The sequence below is a fragment of the Rhinopithecus bieti genome, unplaced genomic scaffold (genome assembly GCF_001698545.2).
Source record: "Rhinopithecus bieti isolate Rb0 unplaced genomic scaffold, ASM169854v2 scaffold_2247, whole genome shotgun sequence".
NCBI classification, from domain to species: domain Eukaryota; kingdom Metazoa; phylum Chordata; class Mammalia; order Primates; family Cercopithecidae; genus Rhinopithecus; species Rhinopithecus bieti.
In genome coordinates this window covers 244,151-262,693 of record NW_016803732.1, presented here as the reverse complement: position 1 = coordinate 262,693, position 18,543 = coordinate 244,151, and the positions used below count along the sequence as shown (strand labels likewise).

General features: G+C 38.9%; 1 protein-coding gene across 1 annotated transcript in view; it reads right to left on the bottom strand.

Annotated features, from left to right (window-relative positions):
• Positions 1-6,017: 6,017 nt before the first annotated feature.
• Positions 6,018-18,543, bottom strand: part of HTR1F (5-hydroxytryptamine receptor 1F) — a 199,142-nt gene continuing 186,616 nt past the window's right edge. The window contains 2 exon segments of the mRNA XM_017852102.1: positions 6,018-6,043; positions 6,046-7,159. Of these exon segments, the coding sequence (XP_017707591.1) occupies positions 6,018-6,043; positions 6,046-7,117 (1,098 nt within the window). The 5' untranslated portion in view covers positions 7,118-7,159.

Genomic DNA, 18,543 nt, shown 5'->3' with positions numbered 1-18,543 from the left:
ATTGAAATAAAACCCTAATCTAGAACATACGGAAAAACGTCTCTGAATACATCAATAGAAGAAATTGCTCCTGGAATAATTGCAGTTATGAATTTAATAAGGTAGAATAATTGCATTACATTTTTCTAGAAAGCTAAACAAGCTTTGAGCATGCCAGTCTTTTAGTAATAAGGATGGCAGTATAGAGCAAAGGAAAAGACTGTGAGTACCCACAGGGTGGTATTTGTGGCTGTGTATGGGGTTATTGGGAGTTACTGTTCTACCATGGAGAGCCAGGAGCAGGAGGCCATCGACGACTTACTGACGCTTCTCCACACTCAGAAACGGGAAACACGTAATGCAGAACACTAGGTTGCATGTCAAATGCCCTCTGACTCACTCCTTAGTAGGGGGAATAGTGATAAATAATGCAAATTCCTATTTTGTAGTCTTTTAGCATTTTTTCAAGAGCATTTGCGTTATTTCACTTTATCTCCGTAGCTGTTCATCTCTAATCTGAAGAAAGCAGGTTAGATGAAAGTTGCTTAGCATCAAGTTAATGATTAGCAGAAGAACCATAATTCAACTTCAGCCTTTTCTGATTTCAAATCTGGAATTTACCTTTGTAACAAGCATCTTTGCTGATTCTTATGCACATTGCTTTGGTTTTCTATGTCTACATAAATCAATAAGGTAATTTTAGTGTCCTTGCAGAGGAAGAAACTGCGGGAAAAATTGGAACTGAAACTAAAAACAAGTTTTGATGAAAGATTGCTTTGACAAGATTTACCATTGTTACTGTTGATAAAATAATATGCTTTTACTCAAACAAAAATTTTATCGTTTCTGGCCTAACCAGAGTGTGTAAATTCTTTGAAAAAGTTCCATTCTTCCCAGATTGACTTCAAGCATGCCACATTTTGTACAGAGAAGATATTCTGTATGAATAACTCAGTATTTATTATAATGCTGGAAAAGATTTATCTCAACAGTAAGTTTCTCTCATTTCAAATAATGAGAGAAAGCATATTGGCTCAAAAGAGCAAGATAAATTATCACAATATCATAAGAAAATATTTACTTTATTCATGACAAAATACTAGTTTGTTTTTAGAAATATTTTCTGGCAAAATAAAGGTCTGAATATAATCATTTTAGTTATCTAGTTATTAGAGTCTAGGAACACATTTTCTGAAACGAATTAATATGGACACATTTTGAATTGAGCAGGATTACTTTTGAAGGACTTCAGGATATGTTAAGGAAATATTTTTCTTGCTTCCTTTGTACTACCAAGCAGTAAACCTAATTCTTTGACCTATAAGTTAAAAATAGTCTGCTGTAAAGTCATCAGAAAATGGTTTCTTCCTTGAAGTAGAGGAATGCATTTCAGCAATAACCTTATGATAATCTCCACTTTCATGCTATTTGGTGGAGCACATCAATGCATTGCCTAGTAATTGGCTTCCGATGAATTCTCCATTTAGTTTTGACACAGGACTCTTTGGGTACAGAGGGACAAGCTTAACTTTGAGCCTGTGAATATGGGGATGATGCTGGACTAAGGGAATTTTAAAATTTGGAACTGACATAACTGATATAAACAAGGGACATACCACTTAGGGCAAGCTGGGGATGGGTGGGTGGGGAATCAAAAACACTACAAAAGGGAGAGGAAACTGGTTTTGGAGATTCAAGTTGGAAATCGGCCCTACTTAAGGATGGACCCACTGACTACCAGGACTTGGATAAACTGTGCTAGAGATTTGACCCTGTGTGTTTATTGTAAAATAGAACAAAACCAAAACAATTCAATTAACTTAGGCAATCCATATACTTAAACCAGTTCTACAGTTAAGACCATGTTTCACAAGCAGAAGTGAATTTTCAAGCATAATTTTTACATAGGTATGTCTAATGGTAGAGTATTGGAGTGAATTTAGTTTTTAGTAGTGTGACTTTCTGTCTTTCTTTGGTCTCTTTTCCATGCCTTTCATCACTTGATAAGTTTTAGAGGAGTGGAGCAAAAATAAAATTTTCACTTAATTTTCCAGGGCCAGTATACTTAAAATTCTAGCTGGAGGTAACTCTTCCTTATCTAGTATTTAGCTATTTTTATGATATTTATATTTTCTTTTCTACCTTATCAGTTAAATACATAAATTCTTATATTGCTACATTTGTTATAGGTGCCAAATATATATATGTATATCTGTAAAATGCTTAGCTATTAGTAACTTGGAGGATTTTCAATGAGAGAAAAATCTCATTGAAATCCTATGTATTCAGAGAAATATATCATGTTAATTGTAATCTGTCCTTCATAAGTTTCAAAGAAAGTACAAATTATAAATGATTAATCTCTATGTAACCTACCTGACCCTACCACTTTGAAGATATTAAAGAGAGGCCAGGTGTGGTGGATCAAGCCTGTAATCCAAATGCTTTGGGAGGCCAAGGTGGGAGGATCACTTGAGGCCAGGAGTTTGAGACCAGCCTGGGCAACATAGCAAGATGTCATCTCTACAAAAAGTAAGAAATAAAAAAAATTATCCAGGTGTGGTGGTGCATGCCTGTAGTCCCAGCTACTTGGGAGACTGAGGTGAGAGGATCACTTGAGCCCCAGAGGTTCAAGATTGCAGTGAGCAGTGATTGCACAACTGTACTCCAGCCTGGGCAACAGAATGAGACTTTGTCTCTAGAAAAATAAAATGGGCCGGTTGTGGTGGCTCACACCTATAATCCCACCACTTTTGGAGGCTGAGGTGGGAGGATCACTTGAGCTCAGGAGTTTAAGACCAACCTGGACAACATGGTAAAACCCCGTTTCTACAAAAGATAGATAACTTAGCCAGGTGCAGTGATGCACGCCTGTAGTCCCAGTTACTCGGGAGGCTGAGGTGGGAGAATGGCTTTAGCCCAGGAGGCGGAGGTTGCAGTGAGCCAAGATCACACCACTGTACTCCAGCCTGGGCAACAGTGAGACCCTGACTCAATAAAATAAAATAAAATAAAATAAAATAAAATAAAATAAAATAAAATATCTAAATATTCATGTTCATATTTTTTGATGAAGGAAGGCATGTTCTGTACCCTCAGTATGTGGGGAAACACATAGATGAAGTGATAATAATTGGAATTTGTTGTGGTCCTTTGGATCATACACAGTAATGATAAACTTGATTCTCCTCTGAGTTCTGAAGGGATCTATTACTTTGTCACTTACAATGTTATTTTCCTTGATTTGGGTCTCAGTCCAACTCAGACCAGAGGGCAGTATCTGTATTTGGGTGAGCCTTACTCTCCTTGGGTTGTTGATGGGTTGTGTCTCTTAGTTTCCCAATACAAATACATAAATTTCTGAGATGGGTATAAATAAGTTAACTTAACAGATAATTTTAACTTTAGCAAAGTCATTGAATGAAGACATCACAGAATTAAATTTTGGTAAGTGAGAAGAGAAGGGAAAGAGAAGTAAGCAGAGAATGACAGGGACTATGGCCGACTTTGGCCTGTCAACATAGCATAAGGGCCCTTGGGCCGTCAAGTGAAGTGAAGTGACAAAAGAGATGGCTGGGACACTCGTTTACCTGTCAGTTTTGAGGTCAGAGAGAAACCTCATCTACCTGTCAGTGTTGCTTGAGCGAGACGTGGTCTTTAGTATCTATGAGCTCTGACATGTCTTTATGTGTTTAACATACCCAAAAAAGAAGTAACTGTTTCACCATTAGGCCCTTTCTGTTGGGTTCTTCATTTTGGTTAAGGACGTCATCGCAGTGACTCATGTCTCTCCCTCTGCTTGCTTATTAAAGAATTTGTTATAGCCTGAGGATTGTACTTCTTTCGTACCATTGTTCATCTGTTTTTTTCTTTTTATTCCCCTTGCTAGAATCAGGTTCAGGACTTCATCACCTCTTGCCTGGATTATTGATTTGCTTTCTAACAGGAAGTTGTTATCTCAATAATAACTCTGCTTTCTCTCTGATGGAATTGAGACAGAACCAGTTTTCTTTCTTTTTTTGCTTAGATTCACTCTAAACTTGTAATATTTTTGCTAAAAAGTATCAGTGATTACCCATCATTACCAATAAAATTGACTGTAGACTTTTTTTTCTGACGTTCAAAGTCAGCCACAAAATGCCCAATTTTCTTTTAGGCTCCTTTTCCTCTATTGCTCTAAATAGTTGCCAAACTCATCGCTATTTCATGAACATGCCCCACCAAATACTTACATGGTGCAGTTTGTATCCTGATGTTGCCATCACCTGGAGTGTGCTCTTCCACTTCTCTTGCCCCAGTGCTGTGTAGTTGACATGTTTTCCAGATACATTCTTTGTGAAATATTTCTGATTTTTCTAAACAAGATGTAATCAGTTTTTCCTCTGCACCATCATAGCTGTGTAAACAACTTCCATGCTAGATTTTAGTTTGCTCTTTTCTATTATAGTTTTAATTTTTCTTGTTTCTCCTTTTAGACTGTAAACATATTCAGGAAAAAAAACTGTATTTTATTATTTCCTGTATCTTCTATCTAGTATATGTCTCAATGCCTTGTATAAAACGGGAACTCTGTAAATGTTTGTTAGATTGAGAGTAATTTGTCATAGATATATATATACATACACACACACACACACACACACATACACATACGTAAAATTGATGTAATGTGCTTTTACGCACACCATCAGGAAGGAATATTTACAATGCACATAAAGGTATGACTTAAAAAAGGTATATATTGTTTATCAAATGATCTTGGTTGATGATAGGTCTTCCCAAAAGTAGTCTATGACCTTGCTGGTTCAAATAAAATAAAGTTCTCTCAAACTCATGGTTCTGTTGTTTTCAAATCCTTATGTAAATATGGAAGAAAAAATTGCTTTGGCTCATTGAACTAGTAGAGTGACTAATTATAAAAACATATGTAAGTGTGTACATTTATTAATTAGTGCAATATGAGTCTTTTTGCCTGTTCATTTCTATCAATTGGAAAAGTAGACATATTTTAAAGTCAAGGGAAAGTTCTAAAAATTTCCATTGCATTCTGTCTAATAAAAGGGAAATAATGTTTAAATCAAAAGTATGGAAATACTGAAGTGCAAAGTACCACAGACAATTTAGTTAGTAACTGAGCTTATTAACATTAACAGAAATGAAATGCATTTTTTACTTTTAAAAAGATGTTAAGAGTATAATAACTGTGGTGAGTAATCTATGATATGTAGTGCCTTAAATTTGATTCCTAAGTAAACAAGGAGCAATTACAACAATGTCACCCATGCCCCTTTGTTGAGTTATTGTTACTAAGGTAAGGCTTTGATTTCAAATGCTGATAATATATGGATAAGATAATATTATTCTAGAAGTTTTTATTAAACAAACATATTAAATATGCACAAGTTCAGTATCGAATTATTTTGGTGTACTTAACCCACTTTTTGATTACTCTTTACTACCTAAACACAAGGACAATTTCAAGCTCTGACTTTTTTACATTTTCTCCAGTCACACTAAGTAAGAGTTGCCTCCTTCCCCCTCCCTTTTGCTCAGGGTAAGATGGAGAAGGGACAAGAATGGAGATAGGCTAAATGTGTGCTTTGTGGTGAATTATATTTTCTTCTACAAAATAATATAATTATATTATAAAACAATAGGACTAGATAGAAATTATGGAGGGAGGTATGCTGTTAATTGAAAACTCTTCTATAATTATTGTGAGACATAAACATGGAAAATCGCTGTCATTAACATTGTATATATATGTATTATTTTTTTCCAGTCAGCTTTTTAGGAACATTGCATAGGCAAAATATTGTTTATAACCTACATAAATTATTTTCTAATTTTGAGTACCCTAGAATAATGGTGATCAATAAATTTTATATTCACATTGCTATTAAAATATAAACTATAGCCTTATCATTTTAGCAGTATTCAGGTATTTCCCTCTAAAAGCTTAAGTGTTTTATTATTTAGCATTCATCTAGTTACTCCTCCCCTCAAAACCCCATCCTTCAATAATAAACATTTTAAAACTAGCATCGACATCGCACAAGTTTTGGAATGCTTTCTTGAAATCTTCATTAAAGATTGTGTAAATCAGTGGATTTATAAGGGAATTGAGATATCCAAGCCATGTTAAAAAATTGGACATTTCTTCAGAAATTTTACATTTTTCACAAACATTAACAACTAATTCTTTTACAAAAAAAGGAAGCCAACATATTACAAATGCACCCAAGATTAATCCCAGGGTAGTGGCTGCTTTCCGTTCTCTTGTACCTGAGATCTTTTGCCTTCTCCAAGATTTCTCATGCTTGAATTCAGACCTGAGACTTCTCACTGTGCTATGAATTTTATCAAAGTCTGTTGATGGATCAGTTAAAGACTTTTCTAGTACATACGGTGTGGAAACTGATTTAGTGCTTTTCTCACTGCTCTCCAAAAGGACTTGGCCATTCACCTCCTCCTTTGCAATCCTACTTGCTTGTCTCTTGTGGTACAATGTCTTTGCTGCTCGATATATTTTGTAGTAAAGGATCAAAATCAATGCCAGTGGGATGTAGAAAGCTCCAAATGTTGAGTAAATGGTGGAAACAATGTGGTCGTGCTTGATGATGCATTCATCATCTCTGCTAGTTCCTTGGTGCCTCCAGAATAGAGGAGGCATAGAGATAAAAACAGATATAATCCAAACTACTGTAATCATAATGCCAGCATGCTTTGGAGTCCTTTTCCTGGCATACTCAACAGCATCTGTGATCGCTCGATACCGATCCAAAGCTATAGCTGAGAGATGCAAGATGGAGCACGTGCAGCAGGTAATGTCAACACTCAGCCAGATGTCACAGACCACTTGCCCCATAATCCAGCTCTCTCTCACAATGTACACAATGCTGAAGGGCATCACCAGGACAGCCACAAGAAAATCTGTGACTGCAAGGGAGCAAATTAAATAATTGGCTGGATGGTGCAGCTTCCGGGTCACAATAATTGCAGCAATCACAAGGGAGTTGATAGTGGTTGTCATCAGTGCCAGCCCAGAGAGAGTGAGGGACACCAGAATTTTGGACGGCATTCTGTTTAACAGTTCCTCTGAGGTCAAGTTTTGATCCGATGAATTTAAGAAATCCATTTTCTTTGTTTTAAAAGATTAATGTAGCTGAAAAATGGATATCTGTAACAAGGGAAGAGAAAAAACAGTTCAGAGAAGGCTTCAAGAACTTTTCCTTTCAGAATAATTTAAAAAAAGTATATGTTATGTTTTCCCAGGATATTCTATAGATTAAAAAAATGAAGTTCAGATGGAAGGTTTTAGTTTTCCTTTTATTTAATTTAAGAAATTCAATGAGAACAGTAAAACAAACAAAACAAAACAAAACAAAAGTAAATTCCAAAACATTTCTTAAAATATAAGTTAAATACAATAATTTTTAATGGATACACTAACTAGTTACTCAGTGAAATCTCTGGCATTATAGAGTTGGTTTTTAAAACTGTATTAACTCTTTGCTATGCTTTTCTCTTTGTCCATGTCAGAAAAAGTTTAAAAGTGTGGCAGGCCCAGTCTCACTAATGCAGGCCTCCATGTCAACTGTCTCAGTGCTACTGACTGAGTAGTTAAGTTAAATATTCAGAGCCAGTGCCCTTATTCAAAGGCTGGAATATAACAAAGAGCACACCAAGAATTTTGCCTAGGCTTTTCCTAGGCTTGAAGCATGACAAAATAACGAAGGAATTCTTAACAGGATCCATTTAGGACTAACAAGTTTTATTGGGGGTCTGAAGAAACTTCACAAACAAGTTTATTGGGGTCTAAAGGAACTCCCCAAGCCTTTATGATCTAGCGGGAGACAAGAAAACGGTAATCACCCCAGCACCTAGACCCATTCAGATTAAGTAAACTTACTGAGGCTCCAGAAGAAGGCCTTCAGGACTCAGACCTCAGTTATAAATTAAAAGAAGTTAATCTTCTTTGTGTTTAGATGAATGCACACTTACACGCAGACATATAGCTTAGAAGGTATTTAAGCTCTGGAAAATGTTGTAATTTCCAGGTCTTCTCCCTGTAACTGGTTACAGAAATAAAAACTCGCTTCCTCCCTAGTTTATCTGCATCTCGTTATTGGGCTGTGAAAAACAGCAGCCTGACCCTCGGTTTGGTCTGGGAACAAAAGCACATGCCGTTTGTGCACTGTATGATGTAATATGAGAAAATATTATATTAAAAACAGTATTCAAAATAATAAATAACTTTGTACTTAATTGAAAGTTACATAGAGAACATTATCATTAGGCTTGTGGAGACTAAAGGAATTTTAATATATTTTATGTCAAGTTATGGAGGTTATATAAAGAGAAATAGCAAAAAAAAAAATTAGTATATCCTTAGGATTCCATGATCATTGTATGAAATTAGGAAAATGTCAGAGTGCTTACTTGTCTTTGTGGATATAAGTAGTTAATTTGGTTTAAAAAGATAAAATAAGATTAGTTGGAGTCAAATAATTGTACAACACTACCCATTATAATAATGACAACTATGACCAAACAACTCAGTTACCAAAGAAATTTGCTGGTAAGGACAGCTCCTAATAGCACTTATCCTGAAATAGAAATTCTTCTTCTGTATAAGTCACCATTGTAATGACTGGGTTACCTTGCTTCTGAAAAAGGACTCTCCATTCATGGCTTATAAGTTTTGCTTTAGTCTGTGATATTAATTACAAGTCAATTAAGAACATTTGGACTATAATAAAATAGGATTAATATCTTTGATAAATAGCATATTATTTTTTATCAATCCTCTTTAATAACTTTTAGCAGTTACCTATATTTTAGGAAAGGACAATATGGAGACCTGATATTTTATTCTTAGTTAGAACTATTACTATATTTTCGTATTCCTTAAATTAACTTTAAAGTAGTTCTATTTTATTGGAACTGATAAAATAATACTTTAAAATACTTAATATTTTTATATCAAGTACTTCCTAAGAATGAGTAATCATACATATAATGTGGTTAGGTATATTATAAAACACCTTGAACCAGACCTGGTAGCTCATTCCTGTAATACCAGTACTTTGGAAGGCTGAGGTGGGCGGATCACTTGAGGTCAGGAGTTCGAGACCATCCTGGCCAACATGGTGAAACCCCATCTCTACTAAAAATACTGAAAAAAGAAAAAAATTAGTGGGGCATGGTGGCACATGCCTGTAGTCCCAGCTACTTCGGAGGCTAAGGCAGGAAAATCACTTGAACTTGGGAAGTGGAGGTTGCAGTGAGCCAAGATCATGCCACTGCACTCCACTCTAGGCGACAAAGCGATACCCCATCTCAAACAAACAAACAAACAAAAAAACAAAAAACCTTGAAATGCAGCATATTTTCTATTCTATTCTACTTTGGCTACCAGTACTAAATTTAATTTTTAGTAACTGTTTGGGTTAACAGTACTAAATTTAATTTTTATTTTCAGACATTCACTGAAGGCAAGTGCTGTTAAGCAAATTGAGTGGCAGAAGAAATTTGAATACCTGAAAAAGAGTGATTGTCTACTGGGTATTTGAGAAGTAGTTGCCTTTATATATTTTTTTTATGTGGACATTAAGCCAGTTGTAAAGGGCAACTAAGACAACTCCTGGTAAAGAATGGAGGTTAAAGTCTTAGAAATTCTAAACCAGTAGTTCTTGAATTTGGGGTACCTCAGAATCACTTGGAGGGCTTGTTAAAGCAAATTGCTGTGTTCCACCCTCCGGAGTTGGTGACTCGGTAAGTCTGGTGAACCTGGGGATCTAAAATCGACATTTCTAACAAGTTCCCGGATGATACTGATGCTGTCGGTCCAGGAAGTCAGGTTTCCGGGCATAATCAACAGGTTGTTTCTCATCTGTTTGTCTTAAATTTTTTTCAATGCTGTTACATCTATGGGTTTCTCTCTCTTGATTTTTGTCCTCTGAATTTCATGCTATATAATTTTTTCAGTGTCTCTCATTTTTACATTCTTATTTCTTGGAGTTTCCTAAATAAATTATCTTACAATGGCATATATATATATATTTCCCTATTTTTATTGCTATCTTCATCCAGCTCTTGGACTTTGTTTTCTGGGTCTTTTAACTCCCCTTCTCTCGTAATGTTTCTATTCTTTTCAGCCAGTGTGAAAGTTACGCTATGACCATATTTCTTAAAATTAGTATTGGATCACAGGGCCTATGATGTAATGGTGTGCTTAGGTACCATCAGGACAGAAATTAAAATTCTTGATATGTGTTTTTAGTATCAGTGAACCTCACAGTCTTTAGCTATTTTCCCTGGAAACATTTGTAGAAGGTCAATGATTACATGTAAAATGCTTACTTCAAAGTCAACAGGATGTATTAGTAATGTGGCAAATTAATTTCTACTTTACTTCCAATATTTCCTCTATTCCCTTATAAAATTTGCACTAAATATTAAATTTAAAAAACTGAATATTTTCTTAATTGGTTAATTCCTTTGGAATGGTGTTTGTTTGTTTATCTATTTTGTTTATTTTATTTTATTTTTTTGAGACAGAGTCTCACTCTATACCCCAGGCTGGAGTGCAGTGGCATGATCTTGGTTCACTGTAACCTCTGTCTCCCAGGTTCAAGCAATTCTTGTGCCTCAGTCTCCCAAGTAGCTAGAATTACAGGTGCCTGCCACACCAGGCTAATTTTTTGTATTTTCAGTAGAGACGGGGTTTCACCATGTTGGCCAGGCTGGTTCAGAACTCCTGGCTTCAGGTGATCTGCCCACCACGGCCTCCCAAAGTGCTGGGATTACAGGTGTGAGCCACCATGCCCAGCCTGGAATGGAGTTTATTTAGTGCTATGGGAATTGATTTAAAAGTGCTGACAGTTTTCATAATATGAGCAAAAATAACTTTCCATTTTAATTTGCCTGATAAACAATTTTGGAATAAGAGCTCTTCAAGAGATGATTCCGAAATTACCTTTGGAATACAATTTTAAACAAGAGAAAGTGTCAGAAAGAGTTATGTGGGTTTCCAGAATAAAAATTAATTATGTAGCAAAATTGACAAGCTTAAAATTAGAGGGTGAATTAGTTGATAATTCAATGGATTTCCCTAAGCATCAAGTTGTAGCATTTAAATTAAGCTCAATAAAATGGTACCTAATGCCAAGAAAAAAAAAAAAAAAAATTGGGGTCATATTCTAGAATTATATGACAAAATTTTTCTGTCACATAAATTATATTGTAGCTTTCCAGAAATCTTTTTAATGTTAAATTTAGAACTGTAATTAATCTTCTGATAGTTGTATTTATAGACAACAAAGAAAATAGAAAACAAAGGCAACCGAGGACATTGGGTTTTATTTTATTTTCTCCTATTTCTCTTGCTATTTACAATGATAAATGTAACAAACCATCTCCCTTTATTAATTTAGACATGGCCTCTGACCAGGTTTTTTTATGTTCCTTTATATCTTAAGTTCCTACTGTGCATCCTTATGGTGCTAGGGACTACCTCTGGGTTACTGGACATAGAGTATGTTACGTATGTCCCTCCTACTCTTAGAACATAGACTGCATTCTATATTTGAATGTCTCCACTGGGAAAGAATCAAGATTAGTTTGTAAGTAGAGCCCGCAGTCTCACGTGTTATATACAACCTTCTTGATAATAACAGAGAAAGAAAACTTCCCCAGGTTTTAGTCAACATGAATATTTGCCAATTTGTTGATTTAGCTGCATGATGCATTTACTCCTCTGCTTACTCAGTTTTTAAAATCTAATGCTTATTTACATTCAGGTGTTTGTTTGATCTTGATATCCAATTATACTGTCCTCAAGATTAAATTACTAGCTCCTAGCCACGCAGTTTAATTCATTTTATATTGTAAATAGCCTGAGAGGGCTGTCATACACAAATAGTTTCTGTAATAACATTGTGAAGTAAAATTCAATTCTGTCGAGACCTCATGAATACCTACAAGTTGGCTGTTTTAATTAGAATAACAATAACATTCATCTTTTCTGAGTGTTTACTTCTGCATGCAATGTACTAAGTGCTTTCCATGCATTAACCTGTTTAATCCTCATAGCTAACGTCTGAGGTAGGTACAATTATTGTCTTTCTTCTCATAAATAAGATAACTGAAGCACAGATGTTTAATAATCTCTACAATGACAACACAACAAATAATTGGTAGAAAAATCTATTCTTCTACCATCATTTTTCTCTCTGTAGGAGATGTATTACTGAATAGTTGTATTTCAGTCATGAGGCTTATCAAGTAACTACTTTTTCTTTTCTTTTTTTTTTGAGATGGAGTTTCGCTCTTGTTGCCCAGGCTGGGATACAATGGCGTGATCTCTGGCTCACCGCAACCTCCGCCTCCTGGGTTCAAGTGATTCTTCAACCTCAGCCTCCCGAGTAGATGGGATTACAGGCATGCACCACCACACCCGGCTAATTTTGTATTTTTAGTAGAGATGGGGTTTCTCCATGTTGGTCAGGGTGGTCTCGAACTCCCAACCTCAAGTGATCTGCCTGCCTTGGCCTCTCAAAGTGCTGGGATTACAGGTGTGAGCCACCATGCCCGGCCCTCAAGTAACTACTTTTTCTATAAAATAAAGATTATGTTATAAAATGAGAAGGGTGTTCAAACGTAAGCAAATATCCAATAAAGTTAATGTTTAAGGTAGCAACCAGGTCTACATGTGTTGATTGTAACAGTAGGAATGTATTCATAGCGCTTTCCAATTTTTTTACTGCCTTTTCAACTCTGAGACTTAACCTTTTGCTCTTATATTTCTTTGCTTTCATTTATTCCTTTAAAAACCTTTTAGTGAGTGTTATTTTTGTGCTAATAAATTTGAGAGTTATAAAAATACCTCTTTTGGCTGGGTGTGGTGGTGCACACCTGTAATCCCAGCACTTTGGAAGGATGAGGCAGGTGGATCACCTGAAGTCAGGAGTTCGCGACCAGCCTGACTAACATGGCAAAATCCCGTCTCTTCTGAATACAAATAATTAGCTGGGTGTGGTGGCACATGTCTGTAATCTGAGCTACTTGGGAGGCTGAGAGAGGAGAATTGCTTGTACCTGGGAGGTAGAGGTTGTAGTGAGCCAAAATTGTGCCATTGCATTCCAGCCTGGGCAACAGAAGTAAAAAAGCAAAAGTCCGTCTCAAAAACAAACAACAAACAAACAAACAAACAAACAGAAAACCTCTTTCCTACCAGCACCAAGAAAAATCTATCCCTGGACAAAACAAAACAAAACAAAACAAAAAACAGCCAAACAAAACAACACTTTGTACTTGTCATTAAGAAGCTAGCTTTGGCAATGAAACCTCTTAACATATAATTATAATACAATTATACAATGCAATAAGGGCATTATAGAGATATGTATAAAGTATCCTGGAAATACTGGTGAGGGAGAATTAATTAATCATACCGTGATTAAACAGGGAAAGCCTTTGCTGGTAGAGGAAAAAGTGTGAGCAGAAGCAGAGGCGTAAAAATGCAGGATGCATCAGACATGTGAAATTAGCAGTCTGATGTGCTACCTACTTACTCTAAAGGCACTTTAGGGCTAGAGTTGGAGGTGAGAGATGAAAATTAACTGAGGAAGACAAAGAGGAGGCTTGCATGCCATGATAAGGACACTAGGTTTTATTCTGTAGGCAGTCAGAAGTCTTAGTGATGTTTAAGAAGGTAAGTGAAAGGATATCTGAGTTTTGGCAGAGTGAGGTGTGTAGGTGGCAAGGTACAGCTTGAAGACAGTAGTGCTGCTGCTCCAGGGAAAAGGCGTAAGCAAAAAGATTAAAGAACGCTTTTGAGAATATAGCTGAAATTATAACCTTCAAAAGGTAACTGCAATAAAAATGGTCTATTTTTTTTTTTTTACTCTTCCATTAGTGCTTGAAAATTAGGGTTTATATTGCTAAGTAAAACATAATTCAATTTATTCAGGATTGGATCAGGAATTGGGCTGCAGACTGGGGTCAAAGGCCAAGGGAAAATGTTGGTGGGTATGCTGGATCAGTACCAGTTTCATAAAACAGAGGCCAGAGAGGGCAACATGCTGAGAAAATAGGCCAGCATTGAATAATTTGAGGTCCTGATGAGGTTCAGGAGCAGCTGTAAAGTGGGCTCAGGTAATGTGCAAGGATGAAAAAAAGATGAGATTGTGGTTAGGTTCTGAGCCTGGGATTGTAGAGCTTTGAATTTCAGGAGTGATTCCAGGGCTGGAGTATGAAGATGTGTAGGATTGCTCTATGACTCTTCTGTACCAGTGAAGACCTGCTTACAGAGAGAGATGGGAAACTGCAAGGCTTTTATAGCACTTCAGTCCATGGAACCTTGCCTATATTTGCCATGTATATGTGTACATTTTCTTTTCCCTATATTTTTAAAATCACTGCCTGCTGGATCTGGCCTCTAGGATCCTGACATACACTTCTCAGATTTGTACACTTAACTTTTTGACTTTGAATACTCATCCCTTCCCACAGTGTCTTGCTTTAACTGTCCATGTCCAACTTGGGGGGGTGCTTGTGTTTCCTAGATGTCTGACCTATTCTTTCTTAGTTTATGAAGTATCTTCCCTTTAGTTCGTCTGTTGGCTCCAGTGACTTCCATCCATTTCATAAGCAAAATATATTCACCTTATTCACCTGCTCCCCAAGCTCCCCCAAATCTCGTCTAATCATGGCACCAGTCTTGAAGTCCATGATCTCATGTATTGTATCAGGTGAAGAAACAGATGAGGCTCCTTGAGGCTGCAATGCCCCTTGACTCAGAGAGCTGTGAACTAAACAGGCAATTTATCTGTTCTCCAATCCTTTATATGTAATAGTGAGTTGAGGGCAGGATAATTGCAATAGACACTTCCATTCAAAAAGATAAGGAAATGGGAAGCACATAGTGGCCACTGACCTGAAATTCACCCAGACAAATAGTATCAGAGTGCTCTCCTCTGAGGGTTAGAAATTCACCTTCATTAGTGTCCACTTCTGCTTCCTGATTTGGTTCTCTAAATCACTGCACTCCACGGCTCTTGACACCCTCTCTGGGCTCTTGACTCTGCTCTTGAAGAGATCCTGTCTGGTTTCTGGAAAGTAGTCTGGATTATAGCTAGATAGCCTTCTTAGCCTGCTTTCTGCCTACAGAAAGTCTTTTCATTTTGAGCTTTTTCCCTTTTAGTCCAAGTCAGTATAGTTTTCTTCAAAACTTTGTGTCTCCCTATGAATTGGATTGACAGTCACTACATGCCCCAAATGTCATATGCATAATTCTTTCCAAGACAGACTTTCTTCTTTTTCAGACTATTTCAGACTATTCTTAGACTATTAGGGCTGTGGGGCAACACCCTTAAGATTTTTAGAAGTCCCTTTCTCTAGCTTAGATATGTAGAAAATATCTGAGATATTTAAAAATATTTAGAAAGAGCAGGGTGCAGTGGCTCATGCCTGTAATCCCAGTATTTTGGGAGGCCAAGGTGGGTGGATCATTTGAGGTCAGGAATTTGAGGCCAGTCTGGTTAACAGGGTGAAACCCCAACTCTATTAAAAACACAAAAATTAGCCAGGGGTGGTGGTAGGTGCCTGTAATACCAGCTACTCAGGAAGCTTGGACATGAGAACTACTTGAGGTGGAGTTGCAGTGAGCTGAGATCTGCCACTGAACTCTAGCCTGGGTGACAGAGTGAGACATAAAAAAAGAAAAAATTGGAAAGAAGAAAGCATTCCAATTTTAAATCAAATTTACATATACACACACTTCATTGCTCAAATGGATCTGGTTGTTTTCAAGAGACACCTGCTAGTAGTCTGCTACACTTGAGAAAATAAATTGCAACAATGACAATCTTAGAGAAAATGACACCACATTCAATGAACACACTGAAACCAGCTACAGGAGTACCTGCTGTGGAAAAGAGAGCAAATACACGTGTACAGACTCAGTAGGTTGTACTATTTGCTTTGACTGTTGCTGAAACCTAAAGAGAAAAGAAGTTGAGGATGTGGGGTGGAACGTAAAGGAAGGGTGGGGAGATGTGGCAGAAGTGGAGTTGTGAAGGTAACAGAAGGTGATGTTTATTCCTGAGATTATGACTTCAACTAATTAAGAGACTATCAACTATTGTGAATAAAACCCACAATTGTGGCCAGGCATTGTGGCTCACGCCTGTAATCCTAGCACTTTGGCAGGCTGAGGTAGGCAGATTGCCTGAGCTCAGGAGTTCGAGACTAGCCTGGGCAACATGGTGAAACCCCATCTTTAGTAAAATAAAGAAAAAATTAACCAGGTATGGCAGTGTGTGGCTGTAGTCCCAGTTACTCAGGAGGCTGAGGCCAGTGAATTGCTTGCACCTGGGAGGTGGAGGTTGCAGTGAGCTGAGATTGCGCCACTGCACTCCAGTCTGGGCGACAGAGCAAGACTCCGTCTCCAAAACAAACAGGCAAATGAACAAACAAACCAACGAACAAACAAACCCAAAACATAAAACAAACCCACAAGTGCTAGTGATGGCAGTGATGGCCCATCTGGGGAGGCGGCTGCAAACCTAGCAGCTGTGGCAGGTGAGGTGCAGGCTGGGTTGTGAACTTCAGGGAGCTGGTGGGCGTTGGGAACAGGTGAGAACCCTGCACCCTTCTGAGTTGGTAGGGTGGGAGCCCCATCCCCCAGGTGCAGCAGCAGCCCCCAGCTATAGCTGTGGACATGGACATTCCTATGCTCTCAGGGTCATGGGAACCCTCTGTGCCCCCGGAGGCTCAGAAGTGCCTACTCTCATTGCCTGATCTCTCCCTACTCCCAGTGCCCACTCTCATTTAGGAGCAAAGTTGAAGCCCAGCCAAGTGCTGTGTGTATGCTTGAAGCAGTGCTGACATGTCAACCCCCTGCCACCTTGGCATCCTCTGGACTATGGTCACTGACAAGCATGGGAGGGAGGCCAAGGGGGAACTGAGGGCAGCTCAGTGCAGGCCTGCAGATGCCCGTCAGCGTGAACAGCCTGAGTGCCATGGATGATGTAACTGATGGTGGCAGGAGGCAGACAGGCTCCTGGGTGGAAAGGAGCAAGCCCCCAGTGAAACTCCACCTTCAAGCCAGGGATGGCCTGAAGCCTGGAGGCTGGGCTGCCTGTTCTGTAGCCAGGAGTGAAAACTTACGGTGCTTTTTCCATGGCTGCTCATGGACCAGTCAGAATGCACTTCCTCCCTTCTGAAGCCCATGAAAACCCTGGACTCAGCCAGACTTGGAAAGATGACAGGATGACCTGCCCATGGATAGGAGCTACCCACTCTGGGTCTCCTCTCCACTGAGGGCTGCACAGATGTTGGGATGACCTGCCTACAGACAGGAGCTACCCACTCCAGGTCTCCTCTCTGCTGAGGGGTGAAGAGATGTCATCAGGACGACTGCCTGCAGATAGGAGCTACCCACTCCGGGTATCCTGAGACCTGTAATATTGCCCAATAAAGCACTCCTTTGCCTTATTTCCTCTCCAGTTGTCCATGTACCTCATTCTTCCTTGAAGCAGGACAAGAATTTGGGACCCACTGAGTGGCAGAACTGAAAGAGCTGTAACACAAACAGGGCTGAAACACACCCTGCTGCTTGCCACAGTGTGGGCAATGAGGAGAGAAGAGCCATGGCCTTTCCAGGAGCCCAGACCTAAGGGCTCCCTGAACCAGGGCTGTGACACTCTCTTTGGGGCTCTGCAGTTCCTGGCATTTTCAAGCTTCCGGGTGCCACTGTATTCTCTTCATCTAGATGTGGGTGCCTACAGCAGAGGCTGCTTGCAGAGCATCTGATTCAGCTGCAGGGTTGCCCAGAAGTGGCACCTGGGGCTGCCGGCCCTGCCACAGCAGACAGCGTGCCTGGCTATGTGCAGTAGCTGGATCCCCTACTCTCTTGCTTATGCACCCCTTGCTGTTCCACTCCATGCCTGGCTCACCCTTGGAAGGCATGGAGTCTTGGCTGACAGCCAAGCTGAGAGCAGCCTGCCAGGCTGAGTGGGCAGAACAAACCCAGTGGGCGGAGTAAAATTCAGGCAAAGGTGCCACTGGCCACAGAAGCTTCTGGCTGGAAAAGTGACAACCTAAGGATCCTGTGACATTTTTGGGGGCTCATCCAGGATCTGTGGAGGGGTGAGTACTAGCAGATTTGCTGTTTTATGTCCAGTTTTCAGAGTCCCTAAACTCCACAATCACCAGAATGAAAGGAAAATACTGGACCTCTGTCAGCCAACTAGAAATGACTATCGTGGCTGCTGGACTTAGGACACATAGGACAGACTTGCCAGGGAGAACACTGTCAATCCCCCATCATGCTCAGGTGTTGGGAATGTGGGATTTGTTCCAATCCAGTTTCTCTTCATGGAGGTCTAGTGGTTGTGTGGATCGGAAGGAGGTCCTGGGGCAACTGAAGGTATGGCTGAGGCTACTCCTTGGTGTTATACAAAAGCCCCTGGACTAACTCCAGTCCCTGACTGCCCATTAGGGTATAGCACTAGGACCCTCAGTCTTTCCCCTCCCTCCCTCCCTGCCCCCCTCCCT